The following is a 21,277-nucleotide window of genomic DNA, read 5'->3' on the forward strand; positions in this document are numbered from 1 at the left end:
ATTATTTTAAAGCTTGAATTTTTGTTTTTTTATAATTTAATGTTTCTGCTTAATTGTTTAATTTTTTGTTACTATAATTTTATGTTATTGTTTTATTTTCCTTTAATTTGAAAAACGTAGAAATGAATGTACATACTTATAATGTTTGTTTAATTTTAATTTAATTTAATTTTAATTAAAAACCCCGTTTCTTTCATTTTTGAGCCCCGTTAAATAGAAATCTCAATAAATGGAATTCCCGTCTAATTCGTAAAAAAAGTGATCCCCTTGCCATTTCGAATTATCGGGACTCGGATGTACATATATACATTATGCTAGCAAACCCAGCCACTTCGTTTCGCCTCCATGGCTTTGTTTTAAAGAAAACAAAAATTTTTTTCTTTACAACAATTAAGTGTTTTTTAGTTATACTTCTTTAAGTAAATGAAAGTGAATCCAAAGTAAATACTGAATCGAACTGGTAAATCACAATTTTTGTTTTTTTGGTCTGACGTTAACACAAACAAAGCGGATGGTTTCCTAACTCATAAATACGCAACGTATAACTGACTTTCTAAATTTATCCCGCAAACACTAAGCAATTGGCCTTGCGACTTGTTAATTGTCATTGCGAACCCAAGGCGAACTGGAAATTGCAATCGTTTAAAGTCAAACGGAAGATAAGTCGATATCATTTGGAAACCCTGGTAACTCCAGAGAATAATAATTTACTACATTATCGGGATTTGTTATGGAATCAACGGATTTGTGTGTCACCAAATCGGCAGCAACTATGTCACATATGTCTTCTTTGTATATGTTCCATAATTGAATTGGTGGTGATGATAATTGCGAACTGCCTTCGTATTTTTTACGCATTTGATGAAACAACTGAATCCGCAATTTAAATGCCAATGAGAACCGTTCTTCAACAAACCCAATAGTTAACATGCTTCTCGAAATGTTTGGTATTGGTGGCCATTTACAGTTTTCAAATGCGCAAATGATTTTGGTCCACGTACATTTTCCAACAGCAGTCGAAAATAAAAACATCATTTCTAGGATGAACAGCATACATGCGATCTAGTACATCAGTGGAAAACACCTGTGGCCAATCTGGAACTGGGGTTCCGTGTTTGCAACGTTGGAATTTCTTTATTGATTGATTCCAAGTGTAATACTTGATCTGCTTCACATATTGCAAAGAAGCTAGTCAATGTTGTCGATCGCGGTCTCTCAGCTCGCTGTGCCGCATTGGCCTCAGTGAAGAAACCTCCTGGCCATTTTCCAAATGGATTGCGTACAGCTATGTATCAGAGATGGCGCTGTATGTAAAAAAAAGATTTTCCTGATTTTCTGTTGACATTTTTCCTGAATTTTCACGGAGCCCGAGACCTTTCCAACGAATTCAAAACCGTCGGAAACGGTTCGTTCGTTCTGGATTTTAACTCTGAATTTAGTGATCTTGTTTATAATTATTTATTGCTCTGAATTTAATAATTTTGTTTGTAATAATACATTATTATCTTCTTTTTAGTTCGGTTATTTATAAAAGTGTGTTTTTTTTTTTGGTTTTTTTAACTATTATTTATTATATAGTAGATTTATAGTTTTACATTATTCAACGATCGTCCCTATGGCAGCTAAATAAAGTATTAAGATTTTCATAAAATTTTCTTAAAATTTTTCGGGTGTTCCTATGCAGCTATATAATTTAGTCGTCCGATTTAGCCCGTTCCGACTTCTATACGAGTGAGAGTATATTAAAGACTAAATACAAAGTTTCATTTAGATAGCTTCAAAACTGAGAGACTAGTTTGCGTAGAAACGGATAGAAGGACGTTCAGAATGGAAAGTTTCCCTTATATAACTTTAAAACTGACGGACAGACGGACATGGCTAGATCGGAGATGACTCCTTCACTGCGTTGCAAACTTTTGGCTGAAATTATAATACCCTGCAAGGGTATAACAAATATCATTAGAACATAGGAGCACAGAGGGACAGACGGACGAACGGAAAGACGGATGGACAGACAGTCGCACATGACTGCAAAAGGAAAAAAAAAGAAATGAGAAAACAAAAGTTATCAAACCTAACCATACCATTATGTTATTTTTAATCGTTACAAAGTTTCTTTTATTACACCGACTTTTAAAAAATTTTACTTTTTAGGAAAGGATTTCAAGTTTTGTTTTGCTCGAATATTGCGGTTTCATATTACACGAACTCCGTTCAACCACCCATAACATCGTGAGATGTTATAAATAAATATTTAAAAGTAATTTTATGATTGTTTTAAAATTTACTTATAAAATGAGTTTATACAATAACCTGCAACATATTCTTCTCTTAGCAATTTGGCCGTAATGCTGGAGAACTTATAAAGCAAGCAGCCAAGCGACAACAGGAATTAAAAGATCCCCAATTGAGAGACGATTTAGCAGCAGCTCGCGCGATGCTTAAAAAACATTCAACCATGTTATTGACTGCGTCGAAAGTGTATGTTCGGCATCCCGAACTAGATCTGGCCAAAGTGAATCGCGATTTTATTCTGAAGCAAGTGTGCGATGCTGTCAACACTATAAGCGATGTAGCCCAAGGAAAATCTTCCCAACCGACAGATATTTACAGCGGAGCTGGAGAATTGGCTGCAGCTTTGGATGATTTTGACGTAAGTTAAATATGAAATTGAAAAAATCGCACAATTTTATTTAGTGTGTATGTGGGAATGATGGAATGATGGAATGATGGATCAAAGCTAATAGGTTTGATTGTCAAAAACTAATTTTTTTTTGGTATTAATCAGTCTATACCATATATAGACATGATGTTATTTAATTTTATTTTATACAAATACTTTTATCACTTCAGACTCATTGAAAATTGTAGTTTGTTGAATAAAAGTTGACATCTGAGACCATATAAGATATATATACTATATATTTGATCGGCATCAACAGCCGAATCTTTCTTTTTTATACCCTTGTAGGGTATATAATTTCAGTCAGAAGTTTGCAACGCAGTGATGGAGGCACCTCCGACCATATAAAGTATATATATTCTTTATCAGGATCAACAGCCAAGTCGATCTAGCCATGTCCGTCTGTCCGTCTGTCCTTCTGTCCTTCTGTCCGTCTGTCCTTCTGTCCGTCTGTCCGTTTCTACGCAAACTAGTCTCTCAGTTTTGAAGCTATCTGAATGAAACTTTGTAGTTAGCCTTCTATATACTCTCACTCGTATATATGTCGGAACGGGCCGGATCGGACGACTTATCCTATCGCTGCCATAGGAATGATCGGAAAATTAAAAAATTTTAACTTTTTCAGTTTTCAATAGAATTGGCTCAAAACTTATAAAGTTTTGATATTCATTGTATTAATTTCTCGATCGTCCCTATGGCAGCCATATGATATATATGTATATACACTCCTGTTCATAATTATACGACACCTATGAAATTTTTGTTTCAGCGGTCGTAGGAGAATGGAAACACACAGTAGATTAAAATAAAGTATGCCGAATAATAGCACAAGGAGTTGTGCACAAAATGCGCTATTCTTATCCTTGCTTGCATTGCTCGTTTTCAAGTAACGGTAAAAAAAGCACACACGCCCTGAATTTGTTTCAAAATGATACGACACATTTCAATTATTGCGGCTAAAGAGGAAGGTTTAGGGTTTATTGGTTTTTTTATAATTTTGTTAAATATTTTATTCATTTTTTAATAAAATGCCGCATGGTAGCTTTTTAAGCGAAGAAGAGAAGGGAAAAATTAAGGCGTATAACGAGTCTGGCTTTAATGTTAGCCAAATATCCCGGCAGATGGGTCGAACACGCTGTGTTATTACCAACTTTTTGAAAAATGTGGATGGGTACGGTGTCAGGCGTAGCTCTGGAAGAAAGCCGGAGCTATCTGATCGCGATAAACGTCGAGTACTTAACAATGCAAGCAATTCTTTTTCATCCTGTGCCTCACTTGCTGCGAGTTCCAGTCGTCCTGTGTCCCGTAGGACTATCTGACGAACATTACTAAGCTCCGAAAATATTGTAAGAGAAGTTTTTAAAAAAATTACGATATTAAAACCGCAGCCCGAAAGAGCACGACTTCAGTTTGGTTCAGAACAATTTGGAAACAAACTGGACCTCGATATGGAATTTTAACTCAATTTTGGTTATATAGGTTTTTGTCAATATTTTACATTTCGGATAATTTTTTCTGATGAGAAAAAATGTAATCTTGATGGCCCAGATGGGTTTCGTCCCTATTTGCTTGGTTTGGGTAAGGATCCCCTTATGTTCCTAACATGCAATTTTGGAGGCGGATTAGTTATGGCTTGGGGAACCTTTCATGCGGTTGGTACGCTTGAACTGTGCTTTACAAGCTCAGAAATTAAAAGTCCAGACTACAAAAATTTGTTACAAGATTGTCCTCTGTCATTTTCGGATCAAAATAAGGACCAAAATTATGTTTTTATGCAGGATAATACGTCCATTCATAAAAGCAAAGAGACGCAACTGTTCCTCAATGACAATAAAATAAATGTTTTGGATTGGCCGGCTTGCTCTCCTAACCTTAATCCGATTGAAAACATCTTGGGTATCTTAGCCAGGCCAACAACAACAAATTTCAGACTGTTAAAAGTCTCAAAAATGAAATTTTAAGACAATGGTGTCTCTTGGACCAAAATATCTTAAAAAACCTTATAAATTCAATGCCTAGAAGAATTTTTGAAGTGGGATAAGCACAAGGCGCCGTTATAAACTATTAATATTTAGTTATAAACAATTAAAACAATATAATATTAGCTGTAAACAAAAATAATGAAATGTGTCGTATCATTTTGAAACAAATTCAGGGTAATCTAAATCAGGGCGTGTGTGCTTTTTTTACCGTTACTTGAAAACGAGTGATGCAAGCAAGGATAAGAATATCACATTTTGTGCACAACTTCTTGTGCTATTATTCGGCATACTTTATTTTCATCTACTGTGTGTTTCCATTCTCCTACGACCGCTGAAACAAAAATTTCATAGGTGTCGTATAATTATGAACAGGAGTGTATATATAGTGTGTATATATTTAATTTGATGCAAATCTGTTCAAAGCTGGAAAAGTATTAATATGTTTTCTGAAAAGTTTCCGGACTTATCTACGAGTTATAGAAGGCTTACTGCAAAGTTTCATTCAGATAGGTTTATAATTGAGAGACTACGTAGTTTGCTTTGCAATATCGACTCGGCTGTGGTTGCTGATCAATATTATGTATCCTTTATACGGTCGGAAATGTCTGCATTGCAAACGTGTGACTAAAATTATTTATTATATTATAAAAACTCCACTAAAATTTGAAGTCAGAGATGCGAGAGAAACCACAAAACTTCGATCTCGAGTTTGCAAAAAAAAAAAACAAACAAAATCGGTCTGGCTCATGTTTGCGTCAGTAGTGCCTTTTCCCCTGGATATTCCGGGAATATTTCGTCTCGGCACCTGTCTTAAGATGTTCATCGGAAATAGTTCCCTTGTCTTGTGCAAAATTTAATTAACAGAGAAATGAAATCGTAAATTTTCTCAATAAAAATTATAGCACGTAGCAATATGAACCTTTTTCAAACCAGATTTTTAAATTTTTTATTTGGGTTTTTTCATAACTTAGGGATTACACAATTTTAATTATTAAACTCTTAATCGCATATAATATTAAGTGACATAAAACGTTCTTGTTAAAAATATTAAGTTTTAGGCGTGGACGAACTATATTATTTAGTTTTCGGATGTAGGCAAACGTTTTTTTTTTTAAATATTTAGCTTTAGGGGGTGGTCAAACGCTTATATTTATTTTTAAGGGATGGGCAAATGATGGTATTTATTTAAAAGAGGTGGGAAAACTTTTTTGTAATATATAAGAATATTTAAAAGGTCGGTAAACGTTATTTATTATTGTTAATGCGTGGAGTTGCGATACCAATTGGTTAGAGTATTTTCACATACAACGATTTTCTGTTTGCAAAATACAGATAGGCTTAAATCTTAATAAAATTCGTTAAATTTTGTTCGATGGCTTCGTTTTATGTAACATTTCGTTTGGTGAAATAAACACATTTTTTTGTTTTATATTTGAAAATGGATCCAGTTTAACTTTTCCACTTGCGCAGCACAATCCAGCCGTTTCTCAATTAAACTTTAACGAATTGCAATATCGGCATAAAGTCGTCATTGGTCCAATACCCAAAATTTCATCATCACTGTAGTTCTCAGTGGGATCATATTGGAATGCCAATCGATTGTATGATGTCAATGATTTTCGTGTCCCCACGCGTTGTCTCAATGGGGCATTTTCTCTTATATTTTGTTTTTCTTCGCTTAAGTTCAGTGAATACACTTGTTGGTGATGATGTTTGTTCGACTTCTTGATATATTGGTTTGTAGTAAATGCTATATATCAGCGATGGATTTCTTGAGTTATAAGTTATGTAACAGACACGACTTTCTTTTATATACATGAATTTGTCTCATTCAGTCACAATATCTCATGATAATCAGACGTATATTTGCCCGCTTCAACTCCATTGAGAAAACAAACTAGAAGAAAGCCAATACCAATAATTACATTTCTCAAACGTTTAGAGTACAAGTACAAATGCAAGTGCCAGGCAAACCACAAAAAAATCTACCAACCGTACTGGACGTCCTGAAATTTCCAGGCCCTCAATACCTAATCATCTTTAGATCAGACCCCGGCCTCGACCTCAACAAGGTTAACCCATTCCTCGCTTTAATATAATGCAGCTTAAAGATTTCACTTCCAACATCAACACTACCGTCACCATTCTCGTTTCTCCCATCTCCACCAAAGAAGTAATTTATTCTAACGATCTAAAATGTATCGAAGAAAGCTTAATAGTTCAAGAACCACCGGCCCAACAACTTACTGGCGTCCGAAAAATGCTCAAAAGAGCAAACGGCTCTCTTATTAATCTTAATAATTAAATGTCGATCACACAACCTTCCAGAATACTTAATGATCGACTATCAAAGAAACTTTTGTCAGGCCGTTGTTTGCCCTTAAGATGTAACAACTGCCTTAAATTCGGCCACCTACATAAGTTTTGCAAAAAACACAAAATATGTTACAACTAGATCCAGTAAAATCCCACCTCCAAAAACATCATAACAAATCATCGCTTCCATAAAAAAAAAGAGACACTAAAAAACCCGAACAACACCAAAAATATTTCCGACGCATCAAGTGAGTCATGCAAAATGGATACTTATTAACAAAAAACAGATCTTATATCTAGTCTAAATGGATTCATTTAAATTAAATACAATACAATACAATTAAAATAACACAACTACCCAGGACTAGAAATCCTAAACATAGCATTCCAAGAAACCAACCTTAACAAATTAATTTCCATACCGATTTTCATAAATTTCTCCCTATACTGCAGTGACAGAACCAACGCGTTCGGAGGAACAGCGTTTCTGGTGCAATTCTCCCAATTACAAAAAAACCTTAGCGCAGACTTTACTATAAACTCCCAAAACAAAAATAAAACTTAAATTTACATATAGCTCACCCTACAAAAAAATCAATCTAAGGAACTTAGGAATCATTTTAACTGCATCCTTTTCTTCTACCATTGTACTAAAAGACTTCAACAGCTGGCCCCCATATTATTGCTCCTTTAGAGGCAACACAATAGCCAAATTCATAGACAGAAACGAATAAACAATACTTTTGGACGTTGATGCACTAAGGTCAGTACATACAAGTGGCCCGTATGACACCAGGCACGTGCCTGTTTGGGTTAGGTGTTAGTAGGCGCGATGGAAAATATAGGACAGAATACGAGGAAAATTGACTACCGGCGTGCTGCCAGATTGTTAGCTTGCATGCTTACTAAGTGTGTTAGTATTAAAGATTTTAATTTGGGAAGGGAATCTACGTTAGAGATTAGTGTGTACAAATCATTATAATTTGCACATAACACTCTAAAAGGTTCATGCAGTTCAAAGGAGGTCCTACAGTGGCGCAACACTAATGGGATATAGGATCTAGTGGTTCTACATGGTACATGGAAATTAAGCTGACTCAACAAGTCCGCACTTTCCACATCACCATGGATAAGGTTAAAAATAAAGGTTATCCCTAGCATCGTTCTACGATTGGCTAAGGACGGCAAGTTTATTAATAGGAGTCTACTAGAATAGGAAGGTAATCTTTGGTTTGCATCCCAATTTAAACCGCGTAGAGCGAAAAGTAAAAAGTTCTTTTGAACCGACTCGATGCGTTTACTATGGACGCCGTACTGAGGGCTCCAAACGCAGCATCCATATTCTAGGATAGGACGAACTAAGGAAGTATATAAGGATTTAGTAACATAGGGGTCATTGAATTCCTTCGACCACCGTTTAATAAATCCAAGCAATACTAATGACAAGTCCCCTACACCGGAGATTTTCAGAGATCTCAAGGAAGGTCCGAAAAGGTCTTCACGGAAGTGACTACCTTCCTATTCTTATAAGGATATTTCCAAATCCTTTCCACCATCGTTCATATCCAAGCCCTCTTTTAAACTTAAAAAACAGAGAAGCAGCTTTCATAAAAAAGACCATTATTCAAAGCGCCTGCCTATGCATACTCCAAAACACAAATAGAAGTTTCTTAAAAACAACATCAATACCGACAACATGATTGATTATTACACCAAGTATAAAAGAGGAACAAGGGAAGCAAAAAAGGGCTTATTTCTAAATTTCACTTCCGAAACCCACTCAAACATCGATTTTTTCTCTGACTTTTGCACAAACAACAACTCGGCCTCTAATACATACGCAATCAACTCACCGCATATCCTAGTCTATGATTAAAAACTCACCCATTTCCTTAAATAATAGAATCCTGCACCATGTCAAAAACGTTATCGACCGCTATACCCACCAAGCCTATAAACTAAGCCTGCTACTACCCATCCTAAGACCCAATAAACCCCAAACTCGTACTAACCGATTGCTCATAAGCCATATTTAATCAAAGTCACCGACAAGTACATAGTAGTTTTAACAAACAAATTCATTCATAGCAATATTCGTATTCCTGTCCCTCAAAAAACATATTTTGATAATATCGCTAGAAAGGCCTTCGACTAAATTTGCATCCACTCTCTCATTCACCAACTCGAAGAATGGAAACCTGGACCTTGCGTACTTAAATATATATGGAACTTCATGGCAAACCGAAAAATCATCGGCACATCCCTCTCCTACAGCTTCCGACTCGATAATGGAATCCAGTAATCCACCCCAGTAATCCTCTTCCTAATCGCCTACAACTTCTCAACCGAAACTATTTCCCTTCCAAAGAATTTAACCGAAACACCGACGTCCAAGTAAAACTTTTTCCCAAAAATCGAAGAATGGTGCTCCTATTCAGGATCATAACTCTCACTAGAGAAATGTTGATTAATAAATATATGCCGGAAAAAGAAATTGTTAGACAAACATTACCGCAGGCTAAACCAATATCCCAACTACCGACATTAAATAAATTCTAGGCCTCTTCAAAAACCTAAAATACAACTAAGATGCCACGTAAAAAACCTGAAGACATCCCTCTCCAAACCTCTTAATATCATAAAACACCTCTCCCACAAAAAAAAAAAAAAAAAAAATACTACAACACAACTTCCCTTATCAAAAATTTCATATCCATCCTCATCTCCAAAAAAATTTATTGCATATCAATTTACGGAAGAGCTCCAACCTCCATTTTAAACGTACTCAAGGCTTAAGAAAACTCTGCAATAAAAGCAGCTCTTGGGGCCTTTAGAATAACTCCATCCAACAATCTTCCTATAAAATCCAAAATAAACTCACTAGAAAAAAGATGTAAACTTAACAGGCAAACTCTCTACAAACCTATTACTCGAAAGGGTAACTAGCCAAAACCACAAAAAGGAAGTACAGATACCCTAACACAATATCATTCACATTTGCTAAATCTTATCCTTCCCAAACTCTCTAACTAATAACTACCCAACAAAAAAAACGCAACTGCCAACTTTTCCACTCCATAAAAACTCCCCACATAGGGCTCTAAAGCCAACTATATACAAACAGTACTCGTCCGTTTTCTCTAGCGAAATCATAGCCATCCATGAAGCCGTGAATATCTGCTGAGTAAAAGCAGGATATATGCTTCGACTCCCTATCCTCCATAGTGTAGGGTGCGATCCTGCCGCTAAAGATCCTGGAGTTAAAATAGCTCCCGCGACGGAGTCGGAAAAAATATATACCTGTAGAGGGGTAAAAAAGAAAAGTCGGGGGCGTCGTGGGGCTCGCTTCAGTGTGCCAGCTTTGTTTCGCTGCTTACATAGTACTAAAATTGCTTAAACATAAGACCGATAAGCTTAGCTTATGCCCGCGAGAGCGGTCCCTAGAAGTGAAGCGCGAACTGGCCGTTAGCAGCGATCGAAGCTCGGGAACTCGGGAGCGGGAGCGAATACCGAAGACATGAGAGTGGGAGCTCGTAGATTTGCTCGATGGACAGTACGCGAGTAGCAACATATTCGTCCCTTATACAACTCGCTGCAGAAGGGATGACGGGGACGATGCGATTTTCGAGGTCTGCAGGGTATCCTAGCGAGCGGCGGAATTTGCCATGTGCATCGGAGTACAGCTGAGGAGCGGTGGACAAATGCCGTGGAGTGGCAGAGGAGTGTCGGGGGAGGCGAAGAATTCTAGGGAGACGTCGACGTCCGTAGTGGATGAAGTTTGGGGGCAGACTCGGCATTGGTTGGATTGGACCTCTGGTACGTCTGCCCTCCAGAGCGTTCGCGTGGAGCAAAGCATTTTGGCATTTTCGAAGCGGATGGATTCCGCTGCTGACGGCAGCGGTAGAAGTTTGCGCCTGTGGAACGCCTGCTTTTGATGCCGTCGTAAGTTACTGGGCTCGAAGGTTCAGGAGGAATCTGAAAACTGGAGAAACATTTGCTGGTGTGATGCCGTCTGTGGGACGTAAGGCAAGAGTGGGCAATTGGGCAATCCCGCTCCTGGTGGCCTCGTGCAAAACAATTCAAGCAGAGCTTTCTGCGGACGATATCTGATCGCTCAAATATGGTCATTTTGTGGAAACGGGGACATATACGCAGGAACACAGGTCACACCTTCTGGGTGCTGGAGTCACCCTGAAATCGGAAGAATGAAGGCGGGGCTGGGCCCTGGGCCTGTCGACATGACGTCGTCTAACTCGCGCCAGGTTGGAATCTCGGCCTTATTCTAGATTGATTGCTCCTAAAAGGAAAGGGAAGGAAAGGAAAGGGTAAGTTTTGGAAGCCTGGAGGAAATCATATACACGAAAAGAGAGTCTCAAGCCCCAACTTTAAAAGAGGACATCTCTAAGGCGGTCAGGCAACTTTGGATGGTGCCTTGCTGTTCTTTCAAAGCGATTTTGGACTCTAGGGGGATAGCCTGGATGTTGAAAAGGATTTTCAACTAGCTGTTGATCAACAAATGTCGATTTTCGAAGCGGTCGGTGAGGCTTCGCCAAGCTGAGACGAACCCCTCATTGGTGAGCGGCGCTTTGAAAACAATGGCGTGCGCTTCGCCACTTGTTTTGGATAGTAGGTGAAACAATTTCTCCACCGGGGTAAAACGCGAGTAATGAATATATACCGCAGTGAAAAGGGTCTGAACGTGGGTCACCGAAGATAGTCACCACCGAAAACTTCGGTGTCCACCGGTGGCAGACGACAACCCACGGAAAAGGGTGGTTGCAAACTGTCGGAAGGCTAAGTGGACTAGGAGGAGCCCTTCTCTACTGCTTCTTTAAGTTGGGCCAAACATATTAAATAGACAAGTAACAATCGTTGTACTTGGATTCCAGGACTGTCACGGTGACCGTACTATCAGCGGACATGGAAAAAAGGTCGGAGCAGCTCTCGTAGCTCTTTTCCACCTTTTCCCATAAGGCTCCAATCAGAGAGAAAATTTTGCAGATTCGGCAGTGGCAGAAGTGTGAATGTGTGCTTTAGCCTGTCAGTTGTGACAATAAACTTCATTAATGTCAACTGCGGTTTGAGCCATCTTTTTGCGGTGGAACAAGTGAGTCTAGTAGAAGTATTCACAAAATTCTCGCTAATTGCTGTGGAATTACGGTAGTGGGCTTCGAAATCAGCTGGGACACAAGGCCCGGTGGATTTAGGCAATAGGTTGGCCGTAGTTGAAAAATTATATACCAAATTTTAGAATCTTGCAATAATTTGAGCGCCGAAATAAATAAAAGCGAATTGTGGCGGCAGAACCAATTTAAATTGTTGCCACTGAAGTGCAGGTGTCGAAATGAAAAAATGTCAGAAGAAGAGTTTGGATTGTCTTAATATTTAAAATATTAAAGACGGCGCGACGACGGAGTATGGTCTTGCTTAGATATTTAGAACATAGACCCCGAATTGTGGATTTATCCCGTTATAAATAAAAAAATTAATTAATTACTAATTTAGGAAATTATCAGTTGCAAATAATTAACTATTGTCAAATTTATTTATTACGGAGCCGGAAAGGTGAAAATAAATGCTTGGCTTTTGTTCAGGAGAAAAAGCTCAGTGGGTTATGCCGACGGCAAGCGGTGGAAACAATTAAAAAGCACTCGTGTTTGCATTTCGGTTTTGTTGGTGATTGTTTTGCTCACGTTGTATTTTTTAATTATATTATCGGGATTAGTTTCTGGAATCGGATGCAGAAAATATTTTGGAAAATATATAGACATGCATGTAAATAGGAACAATGTGTAAGGGCATGTATTGGCACAGTGGAGCGTCTAGAAGTCGACTTTATTGAATTTCGCGAACAGAAAAATGTGTATGGGTAAAGCACAAAAAATTCGAAAAAATATAGCGGCAGCGGCGGACAATGAGAAACCGATAGAAACGGCGAGAAGTCTGGCGGCGCACACAAAACGGCACGGATGGAAACTTTTGACGATCGGAGACGCAGAGAAATATGAAATTCTCAACTGCCGTTGTGTCCGAAAAACTCGTCTTGGAGTTGACACGAAGAAAAAACAATAAATCTTGCAGCAAGGTTAGCGAAATTTAATGTTCGGCCCACTGTTGAAGACCGGCAGCAAGATCGAGACAGAAGAAAGCTTATACTTATCGTAAGCGGAAAATCACCGGGAATTGCTGGTGAAAGGACGGAAGGATATCCAAATCCGGCTCGAAGAACCCATTGTGTAGGTGGGCGATCCTGCCGCTAAAAATCCTGGAGTGAAATATAATTGAATTGAGTTGGATTAAGAACTAACTTTGCTCAAGCTTAACAATAGTTTATATAGGCTACGCGTTCCTCCATCGCTGTCACCGTCTCTGCCGCAGTCGTTGCTTCCGATGACGTTCTGTGTTCCTATTGGCTGCTTATAACAATTTGTAACTATTGGCCGCTGTAGTTGGTCAATGCTTTGATTTTCCAATTGACAGATGCCCTATATAAATTCCCCTGCTTAGCCATGTGAGCTGAGTTTAAATCTTTTTTGACTAGCGATCGTGGGAATGCTTATCAAGAAGTTTCCTAAGTTGGAATTAAATTGAACGCGGGTTGTTCACCCGGTTACGCCACATGTACTAAGCTTGCAACTTCTTAACCAGCGATTGTGGGAACTAAGTCTCTAATTTATGTAAATAACCAGACGAGCGGTAGACCATAGCAGATAATGCCCCTAATTATAGAGTTAGCTTTAAGTTTATAACTGATAGCTTAAAATATTAATAAATATATAAAAATTATATGAATATATATATAATATGTATAAATAAATGAATTAATGATATTAATAAAAAAAAATAATAATTTTTAAGAGTGTACAATATATAATATCTAGTAATTGTTTTCAACATATTTTTCTTACTCACGGTATTAGGCAAAATATTATTATCATTTTTTTTTTTTTTTTAACTGCACCAGCCCTAAAAACGATCGGCAATAGTATATGACAGTTTAGAAAAGGTTAAAATTTTTTTATATCCACATGGTATGCGGCACCACTAATGTTTCCTTTTTTTAACAAAATTGATCGACTATGTTTTAACCTATCAGGGTACTATAACTTAAGTTAGAAGTTTGCAAAGCAGTGAAGGAGTCATTTCCGACTCTATAAAGGATATATGTATTCTTGGTCAATAGCTTTCTTTCTTTTCTTCTCTTAATTGCACGAACGTTACTAAGGCAGCTTTATGATTAAGACACCCGCTTCTGATAAACTTAAAACCGAAATAATAAAATAATAAAAAATGTCTCAAATTATATATTGGTTGGCAAGAAAGTCATGTCGTTTTTTTTAGTAATCGTTTTTAATCTAATGTATTTACGACTAATCGAGCACCAGGGTCACACTTTTTAGTATCGTTTTAAAGCTTATTGTCTTAGGTACTATCGACGAAAATTTGGTAATTATTCGATAACATTTGTGGAAGCTATAGCAAATTAAACATGAAGGACCAAAGTGAGCATTTTCGGCATATTTTGCTTTTTTACTTCCGAAAAGGAAAAAAAGCTGTCGAAGCTCGCGAAAAATTGTGCGAAGTGTATAGTAAAGATGCCATGAGTGATCGCCAATGTCAGCGTTGGCTTACCAAATTCAGGCTTGGAGATTTTGGAGTTAAAGACGCCCCACGTTCTGGTCTACCATCGGCCGTTTTTGACGAACAAATTCAGACTTTGCTGGATGAAAACCGGCGTTATTCAACGCGGGAGATGTCAGAGAAGCTCAGTGTGTCGCTTACAACGGTTGAAAACCATTTAAAGAAACTTGGCTACGTAAGCAAGCTCGATGTTTGGGTTCCGCATAACTGAAAGGAAATTCACCTAATTAATCGTATCAACATCTACTATTCTCTTCTGCAACGGATTAAAAACGATCCTTTTTTGAAGCGGATCATTACTGGCGACGAAAAGTGGGTTGTTTACAATAATGTCCAACGAAAAAGATCATGGAGCAAGAAAGATGAGCCAGCCCAAGCCACATCATCCATCAGAGGAAAGTTATGTTGTCTGTTTGGTGAAATTGGAAGGGTGTAGTGCATTTTGAGCTGCTGGGACGGAATGAAAACATCAATTCAGATGTGTACTGTCGCCAGCTATCCAATTTGGCGGAAAAAATTAAGGAAAAGGAGCCGGCACTAGCTAATCGCATGGGTATAGTCTTTCACCATGACAACGCTAGGCCCCACACATCTTTGGTCACTCGGCAAAAATTAACGGAGCTGAATTGGGAAGTGCTTCCACATCTACCTTATAGTCCGGACTTAGCACCTTCAGATTACCATTTGTTTCGCTCTCTTCAAAACTCTTTAAATGGTAAAAACTTTGATTCAGATGAGGCTGTCAAAAACCACTTGTCTCGATTCTTTGCTGGAAAAGATCAAAAGTTCTTCGAGCGCGAAATTAAGCAGCTGCCCGAGAGATGGTCATTAGTGGTCGAACAAAACGGCCAATACATAATTGATTAATTATAAGTCCTGATATAGATAAATCATCTTTGAAAATATTGAAAAAAGAACGACATGACTTTCTTGCCAACCCAATATATAATATATAAATTATATAATATATAAATTATATAATATATAAATTATATAATATATAAATTATATAATATATAAAATATAAAATATATATATATTAACAAGATTCTCGTTTAAATACAATTATTTGGGTTTTTATTTCACAAGATTTTTATTCTGCTCACAACGAATATTCGTTTAAGACTAAAATCTAAGTTTTTTACAATTCTGTATGAAGCCTCGGCGGCACAGAATAATTTCGAGAATTATGCTCTCATTGCATCAGCCACCAATCTTTGTTTACAATATTGAGCTGGGTCTTTTGTTTGTATCAAAGCGCTGCAAAGTGCTGTGACTGTTTATGTTTACGTTAAAGGCTTGGGTAGATTTTCTTAAATATCAAGTGCTGTGTAATTAAGTAAGGAGGCTATATATACATATATAGTTTTAATTGAGAAAATTTACGTTTCCATTTCACAAGGGAACTATTTCTGAATAACATTTTAATGTTAATCTGTTAATGTAAAATTGTAACTGTAAAACTTTAAATATACTAACTATGTTTGACTGTAATGAATGTAGAATTTCCCTTATTATTTTATTTATTTTCCTAACTCATTCAGCGAACTCATGCGCAGATCGCGCGCTAGCTCTGTCTCTCTTACTCCTTATGGAGGATCTATAAAAGATTTTATAAATCCCGACGATCCTAATCAGGATAATGAAAAATTGTTATCATGTATTATCAATGCAGTAATGTCATCGACCCTTGAGAAGTATGCAAAGTTTCAAGCTTATTAGATATTCGAAAAGATTCCGTTACATACATACATACATACATCCCGAACTAATAAAAGCGTATTAAAAAATGCGAAATTTTTTATGGTTTTAAGTGATTTAACATATAGTGGGTCCTCCCTTGGCATCGATGACAGCTTGTATACATCGACCCATGCTTTTTATTAAGTTATTATTACCATTCATTTTGCAACGCCGTTTTCAAGGATTCCTGAGAAGCAATGGTATGTATGGTTTTCTCCATACTTATGGCGGGCCATCATGTCCAAATATGTTAAATTTGGATTCGTCACTAAAAACCACGGTCTCCCAAAACGAATCCGGCTTGGTAACGTGCAGTTTGGCTTACTCCAAACGCTTTTTTTTGATGATGGCAGAAATATATGGCTTTCAGCGAGCCACTCTACCATGTAAACCGGCCTTATATAGGTAGTTGCGGATGGTTTGGGAACAAACTTTTTTTGTGTCGCTTCCTCTAGGTTCTTCCTTAGAACTGTGGATGTTGTTCTTGGATTCTGGAGGACTGTTGACACCACTTTCCGTTCCTCACGTGGTGTTAGAATTTTAGGCCTTCCAGCTTTCCAATGATTTGCGGCAATTTCTCCGGTATTTAAATATTTTTTTATCACACTATGTTATGTGGAAGGTGATTTTCCTATTATACTACCGATTTCACGATAGTTACGATTTTTCAAATGTAATTTGAGAATGGATTTTCGTAAGTCTAGTGACAAATCTTGACCACGTCCCATTTTGTCGAATCTTGTCGCAAAACTAAAAAATCCAGCTATAAAAAGCACACCGAAACCAACTCCAAATTAATTCCAAGTAAATTTCAGAAACGAATGTCCCATTACGGTTGCATTTAGAAATAGAGGACACTAAATGAGAAATGTACGAATAATTTTTGTGCTCCATTTTTGGCAGTTTTTCGGGTTTGTTTCAATATTTTTAAAACTAATAGAAAAAAGTTTAATTTTTTTGAAAACAAATATATGTATATATATACTAGCGGCCCGTCCCGGCTTCGCACGGGCATTAAACATTACATTTAGATTTGTCAATTTTAACACATTCATAATAATAATAATAATATGACACATATTCATCATTTATTTATTTTATTTTTTTTTTTCAATTATTGAGGTCATAACCCTAAAGGAAAATACATTTATTTTGTTAGTGCTTCTCTGTATACAATATTTGATGTTCTTTTATTTTGTGGCAGCAAAATAAATTGATTTTCAGGGGCTCCGACTCGCATTTAAACAGTTAAACATTTATTTCGCAGATCGATCCCTACTAATTCGAAGATTTGGCCTTCGGACTTGTTAATTGTTAATGCGAAAGATGTTTTTACCGGAAATTGAAGCCGTTTAAATGGGATTGGCAGATCAGTTGGGATCATCGGTATCCTCGCTATATGAGCTAGTTGACCACTTGCTGGGCCAGTGATAATATTTGCTACTATTAAATTGTCCTTTAACTCCTTAATAAGCAGCCTCGTCCCATTACACATGCTCTGAGGGTTTAAATTTCTTAAAAGCATGATTGGGATTCCGATTTTTTACGTCAATTCATGGGGTGGCAGTCCAGAAGGGTTCAACAAATTTAAAAATTCCTGTGGATAATGGACTGCATCTTCAATATTCGTTACAGTGTCGATCGATTTGTATGTTTTTGTTTGGCCGGGGACTTTTTGAACAATCAGATTATTTATTTCATTGACAGTATCATTCTTAGGTGATACTATAGCCCGAGAACACAGCCAATGGAAGTCTCTTTCGTGCAAATTCTCGATATCAGGGTATACAGAATCTATTAAATTTTCCAAATTATGGAGTATTTGGCCTAGAGACTCATCCAGAAGAATGTCACAATGACCGCTTAAATTTGGAGTTTGAAAAATTCCTTCCCCAAAGTTTAGCAGTTGCTGTGGGAAATCGCTGTCAGTGATTCCATGAAGATGAGCTCTCATATTTGTCCTTAATTTTAATGTTTCAATCGTATTCCATATGGGAGACGATTTCAAGCATGCCTTGATGATATCTGCTCGCGTGCCTCTGTTAATAACGGGGAGAGTCTGTCGAAAATATCCAGCAAATACAAAAGTAATCCCGCCCAAGTCTGCAGAGGAGTTCCTTAGATCCTGTAAGGTTCTCTTCACGGCCTCTATATGTGCTCTATGGCTCATCGTGCATTCGTCCCACATAATCAATGATGCCTCTTGTAGTAATTTACCAATAGGTCCATTTTTGCGTATTGAACATGTAGATTGTTGTTCAAGATTGACGGATAGTGGAAGTTTAAAAGTAGAATGATCAGTTTTACCATCCTTCAAAAGAGTTGCAGCATTCATCACAGCATCCCGCAAATGGATATATTCCTCGGACCGAAGTTTCGTCTGATTCAATCGAAGAGGCCTGACAGTATATGCAGACCTGATGCATCCGGCCAATAACGACATTCGATTCGAGCTGTAATCAATAGTTGGATTATATCTGATCTTCTGCAAGCTGTAAACGCGCTTCAGCTACCCTTGCCCTGTCGCGTTCATTATTTTGAGAGTGAATCAAATCGCTGCAGAACGCGACTGTCTAACTCTTAATCGTTTTCTCTCAAGCCTATCTGCTCGTCTTTCTGCTGATTCTTCCTTGTGCATCTGCATTGCTCTCAGCCGCTCAGTCTCTCGGATGGAGGGCCGTTCTTCGTCAGTTATATTCGTAATCTTACGTCTTTTTGCTTCTGTATTACGATTACGACGACCCAAACTCGACTTCTTGGGTGGCATGACTTAGTTTCTTACTGAACCTGAACAAAAAAATAAAATTTTTATCTCCAATTCCTTATTTCAATATGTTTTGAATGTTTGACAGGAAATGCTTTGGCTGCCTGTAGAGGGCGGTAGATGTAAGGTAGTTTTTTGATATTTTTTTTAACACCTTGGATTACGTTATCTTAATTTTAGTAAGGATGCCTATTTTTTTTTAAATGAAATATAGCCTATGTCACTCAGGAATGATGTAGCTTTCCAACAGTGAAAGAATTTTTCAAATCTGCCAAGTACTTTCGGAGCCTATTCAATTCATACAAACAAACAAACAAACTCACCTTTCCTCTTTATATAATAGTATAGATGTAAACTTTTTTGACGTTAAATCATGATTATTTTTATAATTTTAATTTTTTTGTTTTGTTTTTGTATAAAATACTCCATGGCCACACGCAATATTCACAACTTGTCTTAGTACGGGCTATATCCCAATCCAATGGAGGACCTCCTGCCCAAAGCTGGAAAGAACAGCCACATCAGTCTCAAGGACTACAGGCCGATAAGTCTTAGCTCCTATCTACTCAAAACGCTTTAAAAGCTGCTGGACCTATACATCACAAACGATGTGGGCAGATTAGTGTTAACCAACCAGCACGCATACACAAAAGAGAAATCAGTGGAGACGGCGCTATGCTCGTTAGTAGCCACCATTGAGAAAGCCCTGCACATCAAGGAATCTGCGCTCGGAGTCTTTGTAGACATCTCCGGGGCATTTAATAATGTAACCACAAACGCAATAATGGAGGGCCTAGGAGCGACCAATACGCACCCCGCCATCAACTTTTGGGTTGGGTTTTTGGGTTCGCGCCTACCAAACAGGCACGTGCCTGGTGTCATACGGGCCACTTGAATGTACTGACCTTAGTGCATCAACGTCCATTAAAAAAAAAGGGAGATGATGTCCTTCATGCGGCAAGCCAAAAACGGTTTAAGGGCATTGTATCGAGTTTTCGTAAAACTCATGAAATGTTATTAGCGCTGGACACCCAGTTTAATAGCCTTACTCTATTAAATGGGTCTCCGAGGCGTAAAAAAAACTAGTATTGGTGGGCAGCATGTAGTCGAACCCCAACTACCTGCAACGGGCTCTCAGCAGCTGCCTCCTTCGTCACACCCCTCGACCTCAGCTTTAATTCCAAGAGTCCTGAGATCAATCTCTATGAAAGATTCGGTGCCCGAATGTGCCACGGGAGTGCCCGTACCGCCAGAGATTTCAGTTTTGTCCCCTGGGGTCCCAGATATAGATATAGATATATCTTCAAGGTGGTAATGCCCGGAATACCGGCCGACAATGGTATGGCAGATAAACGATCTGCCCTGCAAAAAAATCCCTTATAGCGGTTCCACCGACGAGACATATTTTGTTTCGCGCTCTCCCCTGATTAACAAGGCAAATCCAGAGCCGATAAAATAAAGATAAAGGTGGAAAAGTTCAAATTTTCTGACGCTAGGGATATTTCATCTTTCAAAATAAATGACGAGCTAACGAGCTTTTTAACACAATTTGCTCTACCAACTTCTGGCCATAATACGTTGTTGGTAAGGAGTTCGAAGCGAAAAAAACGAAAAAGCGATCTCTAGGAATAACTCTTCCCAGGCCAGATCAGACCACTGCGCCTTCTACGTTCACCAATCCCGACACGAAAAACTAGTCCACTAACTAGGTATTTCCTATAAGAATGCAAGAGGCTTACGTAGTAAGCTTCCTAACTTGTATTCTGATAGCCATTTGCTTGCCTTTCAGGTTATTGTGCTCACAGAAAACTGGTTAAAGCCGGAGATTCTGAGCTCAAAAGTTTTTCCAGCTGTAATCACAGTATATCGGCTGGATCGCCGTATCAGGCGCGGGGGTGGTTATTAACCTTTGAGGAATGCAACGATATTGAATTCCTTTGTGTGACGCTATCTATCAATGGTAGCTCCATTTTTATTACCTTTTTCTACATACCTCCATTGTCGGAACTTCCTATTTAGTCGAACCACCTTTCCGCTATTCAGATGGTTTCCAGTAAACTTTTGGATATTCCTGGTGCTATTTGGTGCTCAAATAATTCCACAAATACTCTCCAAACTTTTGGCTTGTTCGACATTTTGCTGTCTCAA

General features: G+C 37.9%; 2 protein-coding genes across 6 annotated transcripts in view; one reads left to right on the plus strand and one right to left on the minus strand.

Annotated features, from left to right (window-relative positions):
• alpha-Cat (catenin alpha) overlaps positions 1–21,277 on the plus strand; it is a 99,736-nt gene that overhangs the window by 10,432 nt on the left and 68,027 nt on the right. For all 5 annotated transcript variants that reach the window (XR_015272946.1, XR_015272947.1, XM_020946927.2 and 2 more), the window contains exon 3: positions 2,336–2,653. Coding sequence is in view for 3 of the 5 variants with exons in the window: in XM_020946927.2 (XP_020802586.2) it covers positions 2,336–2,653 (318 nt within the window). In the remaining 2 variants the exon portion in view is untranslated. The remainder of the gene's footprint in view (positions 1–2,335; positions 2,654–21,277) is intronic.
• LOC147642788 (uncharacterized) lies at positions 14,536–19,004 on the minus strand. Its single transcript, XM_086838604.1, has 2 exons — positions 18,879–19,004; positions 14,536–18,818 (listed from the first exon to the last, which is right to left on the minus strand). The coding sequence occupies exons 1-2, from the start codon at positions 18,896–18,898 to the stop codon at positions 17,909–17,911; spliced, it is 930 nt and encodes a 309-aa protein (XP_086694730.1). The 5' UTR covers positions 18,899–19,004; the 3' UTR covers positions 14,536–17,908.

Source organism: Drosophila serrata, unplaced genomic scaffold (genome assembly GCF_035046125.1).
Source record: "Drosophila serrata isolate PLE 108 unplaced genomic scaffold, ASM3504612v1 contig_358, whole genome shotgun sequence".
In the NCBI taxonomy this organism is placed as follows: Eukaryota; Metazoa; Arthropoda; class Insecta; order Diptera; family Drosophilidae; genus Drosophila; species Drosophila serrata.